The 18,677-nt window shown below is 40.1% G+C and overlaps 1 protein-coding gene across 25 annotated transcripts in view; it reads left to right on the top strand.

The window, feature by feature from the left end:
- The window catches only part of FNBP1 (formin binding protein 1), a 157,473-nt gene that overhangs the window by 124,037 nt on the left and 14,759 nt on the right, over nucleotides 1-18,677 (top strand). For 4 of the 25 annotated variants that reach the window (XM_075120637.1, XM_048823028.2, XM_048823021.2 and 1 more), the window contains 6 exons: nucleotides 324-521; nucleotides 1,908-2,090; nucleotides 7,612-7,695; nucleotides 11,270-11,284; nucleotides 11,435-11,470; nucleotides 16,319-16,428. In XM_075120637.1, the coding sequence (XP_074976738.1) occupies nucleotides 324-521; nucleotides 1,908-2,090; nucleotides 7,612-7,695; nucleotides 11,270-11,284; nucleotides 11,435-11,470; nucleotides 16,319-16,428 (626 nt within the window). The remainder of the gene's footprint in view (nucleotides 1-323; nucleotides 522-1,907; nucleotides 2,091-7,611; nucleotides 7,696-11,269; nucleotides 11,285-11,434; nucleotides 11,471-16,318; nucleotides 16,429-18,677) is intronic. The other 21 variants (XM_048823039.2, XM_048823038.2, XM_048823030.2 and 18 more) reach the window with 14 other exon arrangements.

Below are 18,677 nucleotides of genomic sequence, written 5' to 3'. Positions count from 1 at the left end.
GATTTCTGATTGCATTTGGTGTTAGTGCTACATACGTCTTGTTTCTTTAGATGGTACTTAGTCCTTTGACCATTTAAAAATATTGGTGGTTAAAGAAGCAGTTGGTCTCAATGAGACCTTTGCATGCTGGACTCAGATGTTTTACGTAGGAATGATGGACTGGGTGCTAACAAACCCAGTAGCAATTAGGGTGGTTTTGTTAAGCTTCACTGTGACTAGGAGACTTTTTCCTCCACTACTCTTACACTGTTGTTCCGTTTACAGACCCTCTTTTTATTGGTTTGCAGCATATTTACAGATAGATTGTATTTGTGGCATTTCAGGATTCACAACTGGTAATAGAAGCCTTTAAATCAGGGTTTGAACCACCAGGAGATATTGACTTTGAAGACTTCACTCAGCCAATGAAACGCACTGTCTCGGAATCCAGCCTTTCAAATTCCAGATGGGATGGAAAATCTGAGCCCAAGCCTGGCAGCAAATCCAAAGGCAAATTGTGGCCATTCATCAAGAAAAATAAGGTACTGACTTTCAGACTTCATCTCAGTGTCCGTATGTTTGTAGCCTTTAATGGCTTTCTTGTTTAGTAATCCTGGCAATTAATTTAAGACTAAAAAAAACCTGAACTTTAGTTTCAGAAAACTAATAGCTGATGTCCTATTATGGTGTTTTGTTACAATCTTATTTTGTTTTTTACTTTTAAGATATTTTTATTTCTATATAATTTCTTAAATTGTGTTGCTCTTTGTTTATTTACCCTTTTAGTTGTCTTTGCCATGGTCCATTTGCTTCTAATTCAGATCAGGGATTGTGTATGCTGTGCATGCTAACGAACTAACAGCGTCACTCCAGTGTTACTATTCTGACACTTCTCAAACTCTCCTCAGCTTTTTATTGGCGTTATCGTTTCGATCTGTACCACGGGTACAGCAGTTGGGGAAGCTGGGAGTGGGGAATGGCTGTAATTTGCTCTTTCACAGCACATCTAATTGAGCCTCTACAGTGCTGCTGATCTTTTTTTTTTTTTAAACTCACATGATCCTTTATATCCATTAAACTCTTCTCTCCATTGTCATATTTTACACCATGATGCATGGCAACATTTATCTGGGATTATCGGTGTGTATCAGGATGACTAGACAAATTCTGCTCTCTGTTACACCAGCACAAAACCAGAGAACTCCTTTGATGTAGCCTCATTCTCTGTTGCGCTTCTCCTTCCCTAGCCATTGACAGCGATTGCAAAGTGGGTACAGAGCACTAACAAATCAGAATGGTACAGTCGCTGATGTAAATGATGTCCTGAAACGCAGGGCAAGAGAGACTCAAGCCCTCTGGTGCTTACACTCATGTAACCAACGGCAGAATCTGGCCTAACACCTCTCTCTTGTAAATTTGTCGTGTAATTTTAAAAAGATAAGTGTGGTGTGCATAGAGCAAGGTGACTTGAAAGCAGGAAGAATGAGGCTTGTTGTCTTCCAGCTAATAGAAACGCTACTGGGCACTAAGGTACCTTCCTAATTTGATTCATGTAAATTCAGGTGTTTGAAAGATCTATTAATGTGCATCATTCTGACCGGCCCACAGAACTAGCAAAGAGTAACCTATGGGAATAGAGTTTGCATGTAAGAGTCTGCATGAGCTTTCTGTCAAATTATTCCATCTTATTTTTTTGTTGCATTACTTACTACAATTCCTATTTTTATCACATTCTTCTTTTAACACAAATCTTGAACACTCTTTTCCCTCCCTCTTTTTTTTTGAACCATGGCTTTAAATATTTAATTATTTGTTTTTAATTGCTTTTCCTGGATTTTGAATATGGTTTTTGATGCTTATTTTCGTTTTGTGTTTTATCTTTTTATTTTGGTTTTTTATTCTATCACTTCTCCATCTCTTATACGTAGCTTATGTCCCTTTTAACATCCCCCCATCAGCCCCCTCCTCCTCCCCCTGCCTCTGCCTCACCCTCTGCTGTTCCCAACGGCCCCCAGTCTCCCAAGCAGCAAAAGGAACCCCTCTCCCATCGCTTCAACGAGTTCATGACCTCCAAACCCAAAATCCACTGCTTCAGGAGCCTAAAGCGCGGGGTAAGTTCTCCTCTGGATACCGCTTGCTGTCTGTCTTTCTTGCGCTTTTATTGCACGTTCTGTTATGTAAAATCTTGTTTTGTGAATGAAGCCATTGTGTTTTACCATAACATACAGACAGACCCAAGGAATCCAATCCTGTAAAGTCATTTGTAGTCAAAACCCCCACAATGAAACCACAAAAACAGATTCCTGTTTGAAATGAATGGTTCCTTTTGGACAGAGGATCACTTTCCTTTTCCAAAAGGTAGAAGGAGAGATGTAATATTAAATAACTCTTCACACAGAGACAAAATAAGTACCTCATTGAGTAGCACTAGGGCATAGAGAAGTTAAGTGAGAGTTTGTCCAAGATCTCACAGCCTGTGGAAGAGCTGGGAAAGAACACAGTTCTCCTGACTCCCACTCTGTTGGACCATGCTGACACCCCCAGATACAGAAGCATGAAGAATTGTATCACAGCATTTCTAGGTATGTCTTCTAGACGTTTCCCATTGAGCCTGCAGAATCTGTTGGATTCTGGGCTGACTTTCGCTCCCCATGACTGAGAAACGATGTGCACAATTTAGAACTCCATGCAGTATGTAAGAACTTTATACTTCTACACTCAGGGGGCTACAGGACACAAATAAGATCTCTTTTAAATAGCTCTGACAGAATGTGTCAGATGTTGCATTTTCTGTAATCTTTATTCACATGATTTCAGTGAACTGCTTGCAGGAGCCTGAGTCTGTATTTGTAAATTAATGTTTGGGATATTTATACTGAGCTAAAAATGATTCTCATTATAAGTCTTTGTATACACAGCTTCTGTAAATTTTTAAAACTTCACATTTAAGGCAGAATGTTTCTTCCTTTGAAAATTAAGACATGTCTGTTATTGTACCATGTTGTGCCATCAGTTTTTAAGCATGCTAAGAAGTGGATGGCACAGTATAGCCCTTGGTTATTCGGTAATTTCGTAAGGATTATGTTCCTTTCTAAGCCTAATGGAACAGTATGGAAAGCAGCTATAACTGTTAGTTTTCAGTTTTTTTAAAGCGAGCTGTCACAATAAGGAGAAAACTGGATATAAAGGGCCAAATTCTGCTCTCCACAGGGAATCCCATTGATAGTTTGATCCAGAAGATGTAGTTCAGTAAAACTGGGAATGATCTGTATAGAGAACTTTGTAATTATATGATGTTGAAGTGTTTGGAGAACTTCAGTGCAATCCGCATCCTAATCACTGGATCTGGTTACAAAGAGTAAATCATTTTAAAAAAAATTCTCTTAAGTAGCATATAAAAAAACAACATTACGCTCTGTCTGGGAACTGCCATCTTGACAAGTTTACAGTTCAAAGTAGTACTAAAAAATTAGTTTCCTCATCAAAAAGCCACTGGTAAATTGAAAGTTTCAAAGTTTGTCATAAAATAAGTGGAAAATTACAGAACTTCCCTCACAAGAATATTTCTTAATGACTTCTGAGGGGGAAGCCCATTCTTTCAGTTCTACATTGGAGGCTCTCCTTGTAGGGGTGTCTCTGAGACAGCTGGATTCTGATAGGCTTGCTCATGTTGAGTAGCACCTTCCTCCGGGATTAGCTCAAGTGATTTAAATGGGACTACTCATAGAGTGAGCAAGGGTATAACTGTCTGGCCTTGTGGAAGGCATCAGTGTGGTTCAATGAACAGTGTTCCCAAAACAGTGTTGGGTATTTCTAGCTTGTAAAAATGTCTTTTTTATTTTGCACCACACAAAAGCCCTGAGGTGCTTCAGAAATGTATATTTCCAATGTACATATTCTTATTTAGTAAATATTTGGCTATCTAAGCAATTATGACTAATCACTTTAAACATTTTTGTTCATGAAATCTCATTGTACACTAATCATATGACAGTACTAAGAGAGCCTCTATTCAAGCTTTAATGCCCCCTCGGCCAAATTCACACGCATATGGTGTATACCGTATAGTTTTTAACTGAGTAGAGTGAAAACTGAAATTATAAAGGTAAAAAGCTCACCTAGCTTTCTTTAGAATCACTCTAATTATCCACTGACACATTCATTTTTTTAAAAAACGAAAATATCTTGTTAAAGCCCCGTTAAACCTTTGGATGTGCTTTTCTGTATTTCACTTCCTTTTGTTGTTAGCTACCAAGATGTTTGTGTGTAAACAGATACTTTTCCCTGTCTGATTCATCAATACCACAAGCCAACGTTTAGAACATTACACCTTGTTCCGTGGGGCAAATTGAGGCCACTTCCTCCATATACAAGTACAGAGCAACAGAGGCAACTAAGTTGTGGAAGCCTGCTCTGGTTGTCTACAAAACTCATAAAGTTCACGTTCCATTGATCTTTGGTGGCCAGAGTTACTAGGTGAAATTCTATGGCTCACTGTTATGCAGGAGGTCAAGGCTAGACAATCATAATGGTCCCTTCTGGCCTGAAAAACCTATTGTATCTATATAAAAGGAATATGGCTGGCATGTGTTAGTGCAGATATGGTCTAACCCAACCCCTCATGTTTAGTGCAGGTTGATTGTAGCCCCAGCAAAAACATCTGCATGGGGCCAGAGCTATGTCAGAGTAAGCATCTGGATTAACGCTGGTTTTTCAGTGTTGATATTATAAGGTATGCCTGTCCTGGCCTCCCCCTACTCCTGCCAAATCAAACAGGACTTGAATTTGGCACATGAGGATGACCTCTGATATTACACATATTGGACAGCGGTGTTACTGAAGGAATTTGGCAGGAGGAGATTGGGAGAAGCTGCCTATATTGAAGAAAGCTTTTACTGCTGCACCGATGAGAAAAGAAAATACAGGTGGAAAAGAAATACAGGAACCCTATAGGACAGTGCAATTTAGGGGATGTTCGGCAAAGCAAAAGTGTTTAACTGACCAAAATGTTTCATTAGAGCTTGCTGTTGTTTATATACTCCCTCTGTTTGCTCAGACAGTATGCCCATCCTAGCAAAATATCTTGCAATAGAAATAGCCTCCATAGATGCCTAAATATTACTGTAGATTCTTTAGTTAATCTAATCAATAAGGGACAGACTCTAAGAACATAAGAACGGCCCTGCTGGGTCAGACCAAAAGTCCATCTAGCCCAGTATCCTGTCTTCCAACAGTGGCCAATGCCAGGTGCCCCGGAGGGAATGAACAGAACAGGTAATCATCAAGCGATCCATTCCCGGTCGCCCATTCCCAGCTTCTGGCAAGCAGAGGCTAGGGACACCATCCCAGCTAACAGCCATTGATGGACCTATCCTCAATGAGCTTATTTAGTTCTTTTTTGAACCCTGTTATAGTTTGGCCTTCACAACATCCTCTGGCAAGGAGTTCCACAGGTTGACTGTGCATTGTGTGAAGAAATACTTCCTTTTGTTTGTTTTAAACTTGCTGCCTATTAATTTCATTTGGTGACCCCTAGTTCTTGTGTTATGAGAAGGAGTAAATAACGCTTCCTTATTTACTTTCTCCATACCAGTCATGATTTTATAGACCTGTATCATATCCCCCCTTAGTAGTCTCTTTTCCAAGCTGAAAAGTCCCAGTCTTATTAATCTCTCCTCATATGGCAGCCGTTCCATAACGCTAATAATTTTTGTTGCTCTTTTCTGAATCTTTTCCAATTCCAATATATTTTTTTTGAGATGGGGCGACCACATCTGCACACAGTATTCAAGTACTCTGCCAGCTTTACTCATATTGACTCATATTGGTCCCTTAGGGCCCAATCCAACTCCCATTAAAATCAGTGGAAAGATCACCACTGACTTCACTGGGAGTTGGATCTGACCCATACTATATAAATACTCCCCTTAATTTCAGTGGGAGTAATTGCTTAGTAAGAGACTATTCAATTTGAGCAAGTTTGGTAGAATCTGGATCTAAACAACTTAGGTCAACAAATGCAAAATTGCACATGGTGTGAAATTCCTATAGTAATTGGCACTTTGCTATGCAAAAATAAATGAAAACCACACCATTACTACATAAATTCCAGGCATTCAGAATGGATTTGGCTGTTTAGTAAATTCTAGTGACTTCCACGTGTAATTTTTATTTAGCACAGGGTGTTGTTACGCAGCTCGGGGATGTGAAGAAATAATTCCTGAACTTAAAAAAGAAATAGCACAAAACTGTTAACAAATATTCAAAGAAACTATGTGAGATACCAATCCTACATTCAACCTGTTTTGAGTTAGGTCTCCAAACTGATGAGTTCTTGAATCCTTCTCCTTGGGAAGAGGCAGAAGTCCATCCAATAATCAAGAGCAGACATTAGCTTAGTTCAAAGGGTTTCAGTCAGCATCAATATGAAGGGTCACTGGCAACTTGAAATCCTAGTCAGTCTTTAAAAATTTAGTTAAAAGTTGTTGCAGGTGCCTGCATCCTGCAAATTTCTGTGGTTTTTGAATAATATTTTCCATAACATTTTTCTCTCTTCCTTTTTTCTCTGAAAGACCCACACAAATAGAAGAAATTGACAGATAGTACAGGAGAAACAGTGAAACTGATCTATACTAGGTGCTGTAATCAAACTAGAAATGGAGAAAGATTGTGTTTCTCTATTTTCTTTTAATTATAGTCATTTTAGATGTTATATGTAAAAATAATATTGTTTTTTTTTAAATCAGGCAGAACTATGGTCTTTAAGTTGACTGTGTCCCTTCAGGGAAGTTAGAGGGGCAAAAAAAGCATATGCAGAAAATAAGGAACCACTTATATAAGTCATAGTTTCATTTATGCTTGCTCTACATTTTCAAATTCCATTTTTAAGGGCATAAAAAAATCCAGTTCTTTGTTACTTGATATTAATTTTATGTTGTTTTATTTTACAATTGCTGAGTGGCAGTAACACAAGTTTTTTCATTTAAAAAGCAACTCTTTTAAACAAACAGAAAAATCCAGATTTTACATATATTACTGGGCTCAACCACATTCTGTTCTCCAGGCCATCCCAGTACAAACAAGAGGGGGATTTTGTGGTTTCTTTTCTAGTGGAAGTTGTTGACTTTATTACAACTTTTCTTTCCATTGCACCAGTTAATACGTTTCCTTGATCATTTTGTCTCGCCTCTGTGATATCCTGTTCATTAATGTGACACCTTAACTATCAGTCCGCCTGTACTAAATGTTTCTTCGTTTTGGGTGATATGTAGAGTCAGCATACAAGAAAAGTAACTGCATCTCTTGCCCTTGGGAATGTTCATTATTTTAGTACATACCCTGTGCCAAGACCAGTTTTTTTAAAAGCCTTAATTTAGTCTGGCCTGAACAAAGAAATAGTTTCTAATTTGGCATGTTTAATCTAGTTTTTAAAAATATGATGCTTAGTTAATTTACCAAAAGAGAAAAAATCCCTCAGAAGTTATCTGGCATCTTGCAGGTTCCCACCATCACACTTAAATGCTAATTAAGCCCAGGGCTGTCTTTTTTGCTGTAGAAACAGTAAATGTTGAGGTGTCCTTGTTAGTCTCCTCTTTAACAAGTGTGTGTTTTCTCTTGCTGACTCACCGGCAGACTCACTCTTTGTATTTTCACAAAGAACTCATGAAGAGGACTTTAGGGAAACCCACGTGTGCCGTTGAGGCTAGGGACTATGTTGTAAGTTTGTGTATGGTGTGATCAACCCATACAGTTGCTGCACAGTCACTAACCCCACTTACAACACTGCAAAAGGGTGCTTCAGTGGAAATGAGGTTCGCAGAAGGCATAAGGAAACTACAAATTCATTGTGAGGAGAGCCATGACTTACTGATAGAAACAACTGATCCTGTGAAAGAGGTTGCAGCTGTCAGTACTGGAAAAGCTGGAATTGGCACAACTAACATGGTTAAACATGGGAAATTCAGACCACAATGGAACCTGCTTAAAGTGAGTTTAGCTGTCACAAACCTCTACAGGAAAGCATAATCCCAGACTATTTCAACTCATTGCAGTGTGCTAATTGCAAGACTGGTTAGACTTGTAGGCTGCCCTCTGCTATACAGTGAGGTTTTTCTGTGTAAAGGTATTCTAAGAGAGTTCCACTCTATTTGTTAAGAATATTTTTGTGGCTCTTTGTAAATATAAGCCTGTCCATGCAGAATGGCAGTGCATTCATGCTGTGGTATATACTGCACCTTTTCAACAGAGCTTTAACTTGCACTGCTACCACCACTACGGCTTCCCTGAACCTCATGTAACATTTGTGGTTCATGGGATCGAGAGCTGTGACTTCTAAACAAGCGTCACGAAGCCAGACTGTAGAGGAGATAAAACATTTTAGCCTTTGATAAACCCGATGTCTGGTGATTTATTTCAATCCCCTGTCTTTTGTAAGTGAGGTTAGTGTCCGTGATTGTCCAATAACACATGGACTTGTTGGCTTTTGTGCTCTCTCATGTGTTATTGAAGCTTGTGGCTCTTAGGCTCTTCATTGTTCCCTGCAATGCTAAGTTAGACCTGTCTTAAAGGAACAGTTGCATGGGATTTGCTCATTACATTTTCTAGAAATGTCACTCTCTAATCATTTGAAGAAAAGTCCCTATTCTCACATGAACTGAGCAAATCTCTTAACTGTGAAAACCCAACAGAATTGGCCAAACAAAAAAGCAGTCATTTAGTAACTACATTTAATACACATTTGTTTTCAGTCTTCTCAGATGTACAGCAATTGAGTTGCTGCCACATAATGTCGATGTTCTTCAAAACCAGAAAACTTGGAATCTGCTTTTAAATTCAGCATTTCATTGTTTTCATTTGATTTACAACCTATTAGAATCTCTACTGCTTTGTTATTCATGCTGTGCATAACAATGCCTGTTGTACATTTTTGGGGGTGTTATCAAATTTCTGGTTTTCATAATACTTAACAAACAACAACATATGAATTAGACATGCAATGTCTATTATTCCTTAACATTTGCTGAATTTACAGTAAAAGAATAGTTTTAATGCTAATGACTCTTTGGCCATAGTTTAGTCTTTAGAATGATTAGTGTTTACAATGTAGCGCATGTAGCAAACATTTGTGCATTATAGAGTGCTTTGTAGGTAAATATTTTTTCTGCTTCATAACTGTTGCGTGTATTTGTGTAGAAGGATCTCAACTTGTGCTGATCATGTCTATGCTAAAGTTCACAGGAATGCTAAAGCAATTATGAAAATAAGGGCTGCCTAGATTTGAATTTCTTCAGCAAGATATTTAGTCAGTTCCCCCTTTCATTTGTATCATTATTCCTCTTCTTTCAAAAATAAATTTACTTTTGTTTGGTTATTTCAAAGGCCTCTTCATTTCTTGAGTTAGACTTCTCTAGGCTCTGGGGTCAGGGCCATGTTTTTATTTACTGGCTAACTTAACTGCAGGGGAACCTATTTGACCTGTTTCATTATCACAAAAATGCAATTCAGGATGGATCAATTCAGGGGCAATATATCATTATTTGTTTTAAGACCACATTTTTGTTTGAATGCTTGGCTTATTTTTATTTTAATATAAAATTAGACTCTGCCAAGTGACTGTAAATAACCTTTAGAGTTTCCTAAAGGTTAAAATGCAATGACAAAAGAAAGATGTGCTTAACTTGTGCTTCCACTGCCCTGCCATTATTTTAGGTCCAGTCTTAGAGAACTGTGCTTGCCTAAAACTGGCATATCTGTTAGCTTATTAAAGATCAGAACACAATAACCGATGGACTTCCCAGTTTTCAATTGCATGCAACTTTTGAATGCAGAAGTGCACTCAGGTCTTAAATGATGGCTTAGCTCATGGTGCGAGCGGAGTGCCTGCCCTCCATGTTCCATCTGAGTTTCTTTGCTTCAGCACAGAGTATATTTCAATGCATTTATACCTTCTAGGGGTTTGCTACATAGTTTGTGAATCCCAGCCATTACACTTGAGAGGCTTGCAACACAGTCAGAATGCAAGTTATCGGAGAATGAGGTGGGATGAGCTCTTGGAAGAATCCAACTTTGTTTCCCCTCCCTTCCAAGCAATAACCTTTAAAACCCAGTTTCTTGTATTAAACTGCAGTTAAATCATGCCCCTAAGTCCAGTATGGAATGGTGCTGAAATACTACTTGGTATTCGGTGCAGCTCCTGGAAGGCACCCTGTGTTGCAGCTGTGACAGTGGCTTTGCAACACGGGTAAGAAGGCACTGTAATGAGGTACTGCAACACCATTTAAGATAGCTGTATTTGTAAGTTTTGTAGGACAGGGACAAAACACGCATATGGCCTTTAATGCACAACACTCAGGCTCTTAGTATTCAGGCTAATTGAATGATAACGTATTGGCTGTACATAAAGAAATATAGCAGCCTTTGAGGAAAGAGATTGTATATATCATATAAGGGACTTGCATATTGGTCAATAGCGTGGGCATGGAGATAAAAGTGAAAATCCTAAATGGAAATAATTGGGTAAAAAGAAGGGTAGAGATTTTTTTTTCTTTGCTGTGATCTTGTCAGACCTTATAATCTAAACAAGCTTGATTAGTAGTTGGATGGGAGACCTACAAGGTGCTGCAAGATGTGGTGTTGGTTATTACACAGAGGACACTTCCCTCTTAATTAATGCTCCAGCATGGTAGTAAGGGAATACTGTCTTTTGGGTGGAGACATGCAATCTAGGCCCTGACCACTTGGAATCATTAGAGATCCCATGGCATGTTTTACAGGAGAGGTCCAAGGGTTAGTCCCGATGTCCTGGCAGAATTTCAATTCCTTATTATTTCCCACTCCTGCCCTAAAGAATTGTATAGCATGGCTGGCACCGGTGACGTGTGTTTCAGGGCCTCTTCAGCGTTGAGTGTGATAACCCACCTAATTATGTAAGTATTGTAAAGCACCAGTTTTGCTGAGTGCAAGGTGCAACTTAAAGGGGATATGCTATTGCTATCTTAGCGTTGACGTCAGTCAGCCTGAGTCATGTTTTCACCTGCACTGCCAAAGCAAATATGCAAAGGTGTAACATGTTTTCCTTTTCCACTTCCACTGATGAAATGGCAGCTGAATGGTAGTGTGTGGCCCATCTTGTGAACTTTTGCACAGATCTGTTACCCATTTTCACATCCCAACAGTGAGGAGAATACGTGTGTCGTTTTATTATAACAGTAGGACTGAAGAAATTCCTCTTCTACTGATGCGCTTGTTTTTTTTCTCTTTTTTCCTGTACTCCTACCATTTTTACATGAAGCTTTCTCTCAAGCTGGTAAGCACAATTACAGCATGTTTGTCCTGTGTTTTAACCACAGTTTTCTGTGTGTGTTTTTCTTTGTGTGCACTATGACACCTACAACATGACTGAAATTAATTTTAAATTTGTTTCTTCTTTGTGTTTGCTTTGTTTGACATTTATCAGATAACTTTGAATACGCAGGTCTGGAATCTAATAGAGGTGATCAGAATTCAATCTTTCTAATAAGCTGCTAAAAAATTAACTCTAATTTATAATGTAGTTTATCCTTATTTTTTTGTAATCTAGGGCAGGGGTTCTCAAACTTCATTACTCCATGACCCCCTTCTGACAACAAAAATTACTACATTACCTCAGGAGGGGGAACCAAAGCCTGAGCCCGCCCGAGTCCCACCTCCCTGGGTGGGGTGGGGAGCCCAAGGCTAGAGACCCACCACCCTGGGCAGGGAGCAAGGGGGGAGGCAAAGCCAAAGCCCAGGGCTTCAGCTCATGGCAGGGGGCCTGTAACCTGAGCCCCGATGCCCACGGCTGAAGCCCTTGGGCAACAGCTTCGGCCCCGGGCGGTGGGTCTTGGGCTTCAGCCCCAGGCCCCAGCAAGTCTAAGCTAGTCCTGGCAACCCGATTAAAATGGGGTCCCAACCCACAGTTTGAGAACCGCTGATCTAGGGCTATAAAAGTGTAGCAAAAATTACACCAATCAGTCCTATTGCTGTATCTGAAATATACATGGAAGAATTAATGTTATAAGTATCTCTACTGTGGCTGTGCTGTGGCCCTTTATACAGAGAAAAGTAAAAGCCTTTTATCCGACTGCAACATGGTCATCAATTGTGTGTTTTCCATGTTCAGGTACTAATAATCACTGGAAGTCTGAATCATTGTTACCTGCATTTTACAGCCCTATATAGTCCTCCAGAAAAACTAACAATGAAATTAATTAAAGTGAAATAAACCTTAACCAAGAAGGTTAACTCAGATTGATTTAAATTTGCAAATGAGCATGTATATATGAATCCTAAATCTAGTCTTGGATACAACCGGAATGATATCTTGAAATACGGTAAGAGCATGCATCGCAAAATTGAAAAGGGAAGGGGTAAGAGCATGTGTGAAAAGAAATGATGTGATGTTGTATTTTACATCCAAGACAGCATACTGTTAAGGCAGAGTTATCCGAACCTTGGTATGTTTTAGATAACTTCTCTTGGCTTTCTTGCCACACCTGATCCCAGCCAGAAGAATTCAATTTAAATAGTTTGCTGAATCATTTCAGGCCAACATGTAGGAGGGTACAAAGGACTGATTTAAGTTTTAGGAAGCCTCAAAGGATCTGCAGTAGCTCATTAGTGATGTTAGTTTGGGAGGTTTCCTTCTTCTGGTCAGTCAGGGTCTTTAGGTTTCTTTCATCCCATTATTCTGGTGTTCACCATTCTGCGCCAAGTCTCCCCAAAACGGGTGACTTCTGTCACAAGGTGAGAGACTTACTGGTGGCTTCCTCTAAGAATACCTGTGCCATTAAGGCTTCTCACCTCCATTGGAATGCCTGCAGCAGGGTTTATGCATCTTCATGGGGATTTCAAGCACTTCTGTTCCACTGATGCAGTGCAAAGCATCACTTAATGTAGACATTATCTTTCCAGACACAGTCAAAACCTAAATACTTCAGCCCCATGACAGTCCCAAGGAAAAATGGCAGAGATCCAGAGATCCCTCAGTTACTTACAAACCCAGCTGCCCTTAGCTCTTTGTAGCTCAAAAGCTTGTCTCTCTCACCAACAGAAGTTGGTCCAAGAAAACAGATTACCTCACCCACCTTGTTTCTCCACCAAGCCACAGAGCTAGCAGCCATTGATGTTTATACAGAGTCCTTCCACTCATTCTATTTGCTAGTCATATTACTAGTAAGCAGCTGATGCATTGTGTGTGTAAGCCAGACCTTTCTATGCAGCAGCGTGTACTGTAAAGTATAGCCAACCTGCGCAAAAGGTTCTTGACTTGACCCTTTTGGGTCAGAATTTGGAGCCTCCTTTTTGATGAGAAGTTACTCAGTGAATTCAGTGAGGGTTCTTTTTGAGTCTCAGGGATGCAGTTCTATGCCGCATTAATGCATTGGTCTGAAATATTGTCTACTAGTGCCCACCGTATTGCTAATCCTGCTGTGCTTGGATCCTGCAAGTGTGGGCCTCAGTTTCTGGATGAGGAAGGTTTCAGAATTAAACCCCCATGTTAAAAGGGCTTTTCCTTTTTCAGTTAAGTGCTTTTGTGACTTCCAGTTAAGGTATCATTGGGGGGAGTCTGTTGCATGTGCGTATCCTCTAAGTAGTGTGTTTTTGTAGCCTTTCATGTAGCTACATATCCCTCCCGTCCTCCAAACAGCCCCAGACTCTTCAGCTTGATATGTACGAAGATATGTACATCTTTAATGATTTTATTCCATTGGCAAAATACATGGACCTCTTGTAATGCCTGTACCGGGGATGGGGAATATTTTAAAGAAAATGACATTTGCATGAACAAGAGTAAATGAAAACAGACCTCTCCTGTAGCATGTAGAGTCTAATGATGTGGTGGAGGTAATAAATCAAATCTGTCCACGATTACAGGGTGTGGCATGAGATTTTGGAATGTACCATATTTTAGCTAACTGGTAAAACCATTGTTATTTCTTGCATTCACATTCATTTTGCCTTCTAATCCTTTCATAAAATGGGAATATTTTTTGAAGTGGACTTAAATTCCACTAAAGAGACCAAGCCCAGGGATATGGGAGATCATTGTCCCTGTAAGTGAGAGTGCTGTTGTGCCAGTTTTCCGTAATGACCTGTTCAGTGTTCAGTCCTACTCGGGCTGGGGGGAGCGCAAGGGGACCCATTATAACTGCCCTCCGCTCCCTTCCTACACACACAGGCTCTGTCTAGAACACAGCACCTGCTACAACTCGGAAAAAGCAGGCTGTCTTGGAGAACCCCGCCAGTGCGCAGCTGAAAAGGTCCGTGTGCTGCTTTTGAGGCAAAGTATTTGCTGAATCACACTCTTCTGAGGAAAGCATTTGGCATTTTAACACAATCCACCTAGCAACTTCGATCACAAGCCATCAGTAAGCTGCTTGGCCAGCTGAACTTTGTCTGGATTTGCATTTGCATGGTCAGCTTTCCCTCCCCCCAACCCTAATATCCCTTTGTATGAAGGAATTGTTGGCATTACATTTGTGAAATCCTCTGTATAAATTCAGGTTAGTAATTTAGATTAGGGTAAAGCTAGTTTATTAATATTGAGATGTCCTCAGCCTCATTCACCATAGCCCCTCCACTCATCTCCCTGCCAGAGAAAGCAGGGACTGCCATAAAAAAAATCATAAAGGCTCGGAAACTCACTGCATATGTTTTATCTACTCTATAAATCCTGTGCTGCCAGGAAGGGGAGCAGCAGTCTGAAGGCAGACGGGCTATTTTGTTTCAAACAAAATCAGAAACAGATGAGAAATGGGAGGCCTGATTCTCCTCCCTCTTGTTCTGGTTTTTCTGATAGTGTAACTCCGTGACTCTAATGGAATTACTCCTGATTTAAACCAGTGTAAGCGAGAGGAGAACCAGACCCGCTGGATGGTTCAGGGATTCAACATATGGTGCATCCATCGTGAACCACTGGAAAGAATACAGTATGGTTATAAATTGTATGCATAGCCCCAAAGGTAAAATTTCTATAGTGTGAGTGAGTGCAAGAGAGTCTTAACATCAGAGAGCACCTCTAAGGGAGTAGGAAATGGTTTACCCATTTTATCAAGGTTACTTCTACGGCACTAGCACCCACAATCTCCATGTTGCCAGAGGAAGCCATATCCTGGCTGTGGGTTTGCAGTTTACAGTTGTGCAGGTGAAACGGAACCACAGCATGAGAGTAAAAGCTTGCAAGTGCTTCCCAGTGAAGATGACATCTGCAGCACAGCAGGGGAAGGCAGGAAAGATTGGGCCTCCGTAGAGAATAGAACTCTGTTAGATAAAATCCAGTGTGGTGTTAAATCAGGATGGAAACAGATTCACAACTTCTAGCATTGGGCTTCCATGTTTCTTGGCTGGCAGTCTTCTGCTGTCTGTTTTCTATGGCTGTGCCATCTGTGGCTCAGGTATGACCCTCTTGTTAGCTGTTTTTCAGATAATTTCCCCTAATTCCATGTGGTGAGAAGGGCTTTTCGGTGATGGTGAAATTCACCCCCGTGCAAGTATCTGGCACCAGGGCCATGCTGCACATGAGGGATCTAAATGATGACAAGGCCTTGTATGGTTACTCTGGGAAGGGTAAATTTTGCCCCGTGTGAACCTCCACATAGCTAATAGAATTGGTGCAGTCATCTTTTTTTCTTATAAAAGCAATAAACTATTAGTATGTAAATAACATACAAGTAATGGAAGAAGTTCATGCAAATTACATATGTTTATGTTGCATCTTAATTAGGGAAAATTCCAGGTTCATTTTTATTTGTCCACTTAAAAATGTCCTGAGTGCCCACTGCATCTGGGCACTAGAGAGCTATAAATTAAACAGGCCTGTAAAAGCTACCCTCTTGGGGCAGCCAAATAAACCACCGTGCATGAGATCAATAGCGACACTCAACTGCCAAACTAAAAATAGCTCAGCAGTGACTGTCTGTAGTCAGAAACGGGCTCGGCTGAATAAGTGCATCTTGCGTGAAGTCCTAACGGGTGTGAAACTCTGACCATGGCAAACAGCAGGAGGAAGGGAGCAAGTTTCATGAGAGAAAGACCTCCGTGCTTAGTGTCCCGCTGCTGGCTCTAGAAAGGTTGACCCTAGTCAATGGCACTAGAGTTCCCCAGCTGATTTCAACTGTTGTTTTGGGATGTTTTTCAGGTATCCACATCCCAAACTATTCAAGGCTTTAGGGATCTAAAAATAAAGCATGCAAATGCTTCACACCATGGTGATTTTGCACAGATTTTCCTGTGGGGTGTTTTCAAAGTAGAATTTTGAAGGATGGACCAGAATTTTTTAGTCTCTCATTTGCCTTTTTCTTTCCTCCCACTCTGTGTGTAGGGGGGAGGACCAGAGGACTTCAGCAATCTCCCACCTGAGCAAAGAAGAAAGAAACTCCAGCAAAAGGTTGATGAGCTAAACAAAGACATTCAGAAGGAGATGGATCAAAGGTAGGCCTAATGATACAATAAAGAATTCGAGAAAGGCTTTCATTTAGCAGAACAGTAGTCTCTGAAACATCACTAGTAAGCTGTTTCTTTCACAAGCAACAAATAAGAACAAGATAGTAAGTCATGCCCTGTGAATCACTATTTGATATGATGCTCTTGGAATAGAAGATGTAAAGGGCACTAGATGACTAAAAACAGCCAGGAGACGAGCTAAAATTCCCCTGTGGTCTAAGTTCTGAAGTTAATTGTCCTTCCCTGTAGGTCTAAATTAAACAAAAAGAGCAGAAGGAAGGGTTGCTTGTTATCTATCCCACCCACTTTTGCAGTGCATTCCACCACTGCTGTATCAGGATACTAAGGCAAAAGCACAAAAATCTCAGTGACTTGGGTAGGTGGTGCTACCGCAGACAGTTTTTCTTTCTTTCTGGCACAGTCTTTTTAAGTTGAGCAATCGTGTACTTCTGAGCCAGGCAGGAGGCGTAGATACTTTGTATTTGCCTCTGAATATGAATCTGCCCCAATATTTACAGTATTTTAATACAGGATCCATCTCTCTTCAGTTAGCCAACCACCTTGTCTTTCACGACTACTGAAATCACAGATCCCTCAGCACTGAGCAGGTGGCTTATTGTAAATATTATCAAGCCTGTGTACGGCAACCTTGGAAGCTTTCCATTTCTGGCATCTTGTTATTGCTCATGAGTTTAGGATTATAACAGAGATGGAAAACACTTCCTAGATTATCAAACACATTACATTCCCCTGTAATGCAAGATACAGTCCTCCAATAGAGGGAAAATCCAATATTAACCTAGTACTGTATAGTCACTTGAGACTTAGCCAAAAGCTTTTGTATTTTTTAGGCTTAGGAATCACATGCACTAGGGAGATTCCTAATAACACAACCTGTTATCTGCAGGGCTGTGTTGACAAAAGTGTGAGATTGTTCATCAGTGCCCATTTTAAAAGTCTCTGTGCTCTCCGGTGTCCATTTCCTGGAAGCAGAAGAGCTAATGATTCTTCACTTTTGCAGATTTGTTATTAGGAGACTTCATTTGTTATCCTACTTGAGAAGCAAGCACTTCAAGTGACTCCATTTATATTGATCAGTTCTGGCCGCTTGTATTTGCAGCTTCCTATGTTCATTCACATCTTGGGCTAGGATTGGCCCTTTAATTGTGCCTTTTAACCAGTGTCATTTTTGTTTTCACAAAAAAAGAGTTTAACTTTGATCTGATAACCCTGTTAAAAATCAGTCCACATCTTAGTTGTATAAGTTATGTGGGGATGTTAATTCCTATTTCATATCAGAAATGGGAAATAAGACAGGAGGCCTATAGGTAGCTGTTTACTTTTGTTTCATATGTTCCCTTTATATAATACGGTAGCTATAGTTTTTCTCCTTGAATAGATTTCCCTTTCCCCTTAATTTTCTTCAATTGATTTCAGTGTCACCTAATATTAAGATCATACATGAAATCAGTGCAGAGTGAGGACTACATTAGACAGAGATATAAGATTGGTGAGCAAGGTACAGCAACAGTCAGAGACACACAGAATGAATAAAAAAAAACATGAGTTAAAATTTGAAATAATGCCCCTTAAGGCTCCAGTCACAGAACAATCCCACTTCCTTGCCACCCACTCCTTTTCCCAGTTTCTCCATGCACAAAGCAAAAGCAGATACAGGGCTGCCATTGTCAAAGATTTTGTGGGAACCTCTCAAATAAAAAGAGTTATAACTTGGATCGTGGGACTTTGATTCAAGTAATCCCTGGAGCAATGCTGAAGAATCACACCAGTAATGAGAACTCAGCTCAAAAATCAACTCATTTCTGAATCCTAAAATGTTTCTTGTTCTGCAGAGAAAATCTCTTAAAATTCATCCTCAACCTGCCTCAGGTCAGGTGCAACACATTGCCATGAAAGTTGACTCTGCAGACATGCCTTCTAGTTGAGCACAGGACAGCTGTGTAGCGTGTTAATGTTGGCTTTGTGAGATCAGATTCCTGATATTGTGCTTCAAAAGCACCATCACTGAGATCCTAGGTATTTGGCACCTGAGTTGATATGAAATGTGTAGCCTTTAACACAATCTCAAAATGCGGCATAACTTAACTAGACATCATGACCTAAGGTCCATCTGTTGTACACTGTTACCAAGCCAAACGATCTGGATTTAGTTTTAGTCTGAACAGTGGAGCAATGTGAAATAAACTGATCAGCAGGGATCCTAGAAATCCATTTGC

This window comes from Caretta caretta, chromosome 16 (assembly GCF_965140235.1).
Source record: "Caretta caretta isolate rCarCar2 chromosome 16, rCarCar1.hap1, whole genome shotgun sequence".
Classification (NCBI taxonomy): Eukaryota; Metazoa; Chordata; order Testudines; family Cheloniidae; genus Caretta; species Caretta caretta.
This window is presented reverse-complemented; position numbering and strand designations above follow the sequence as displayed.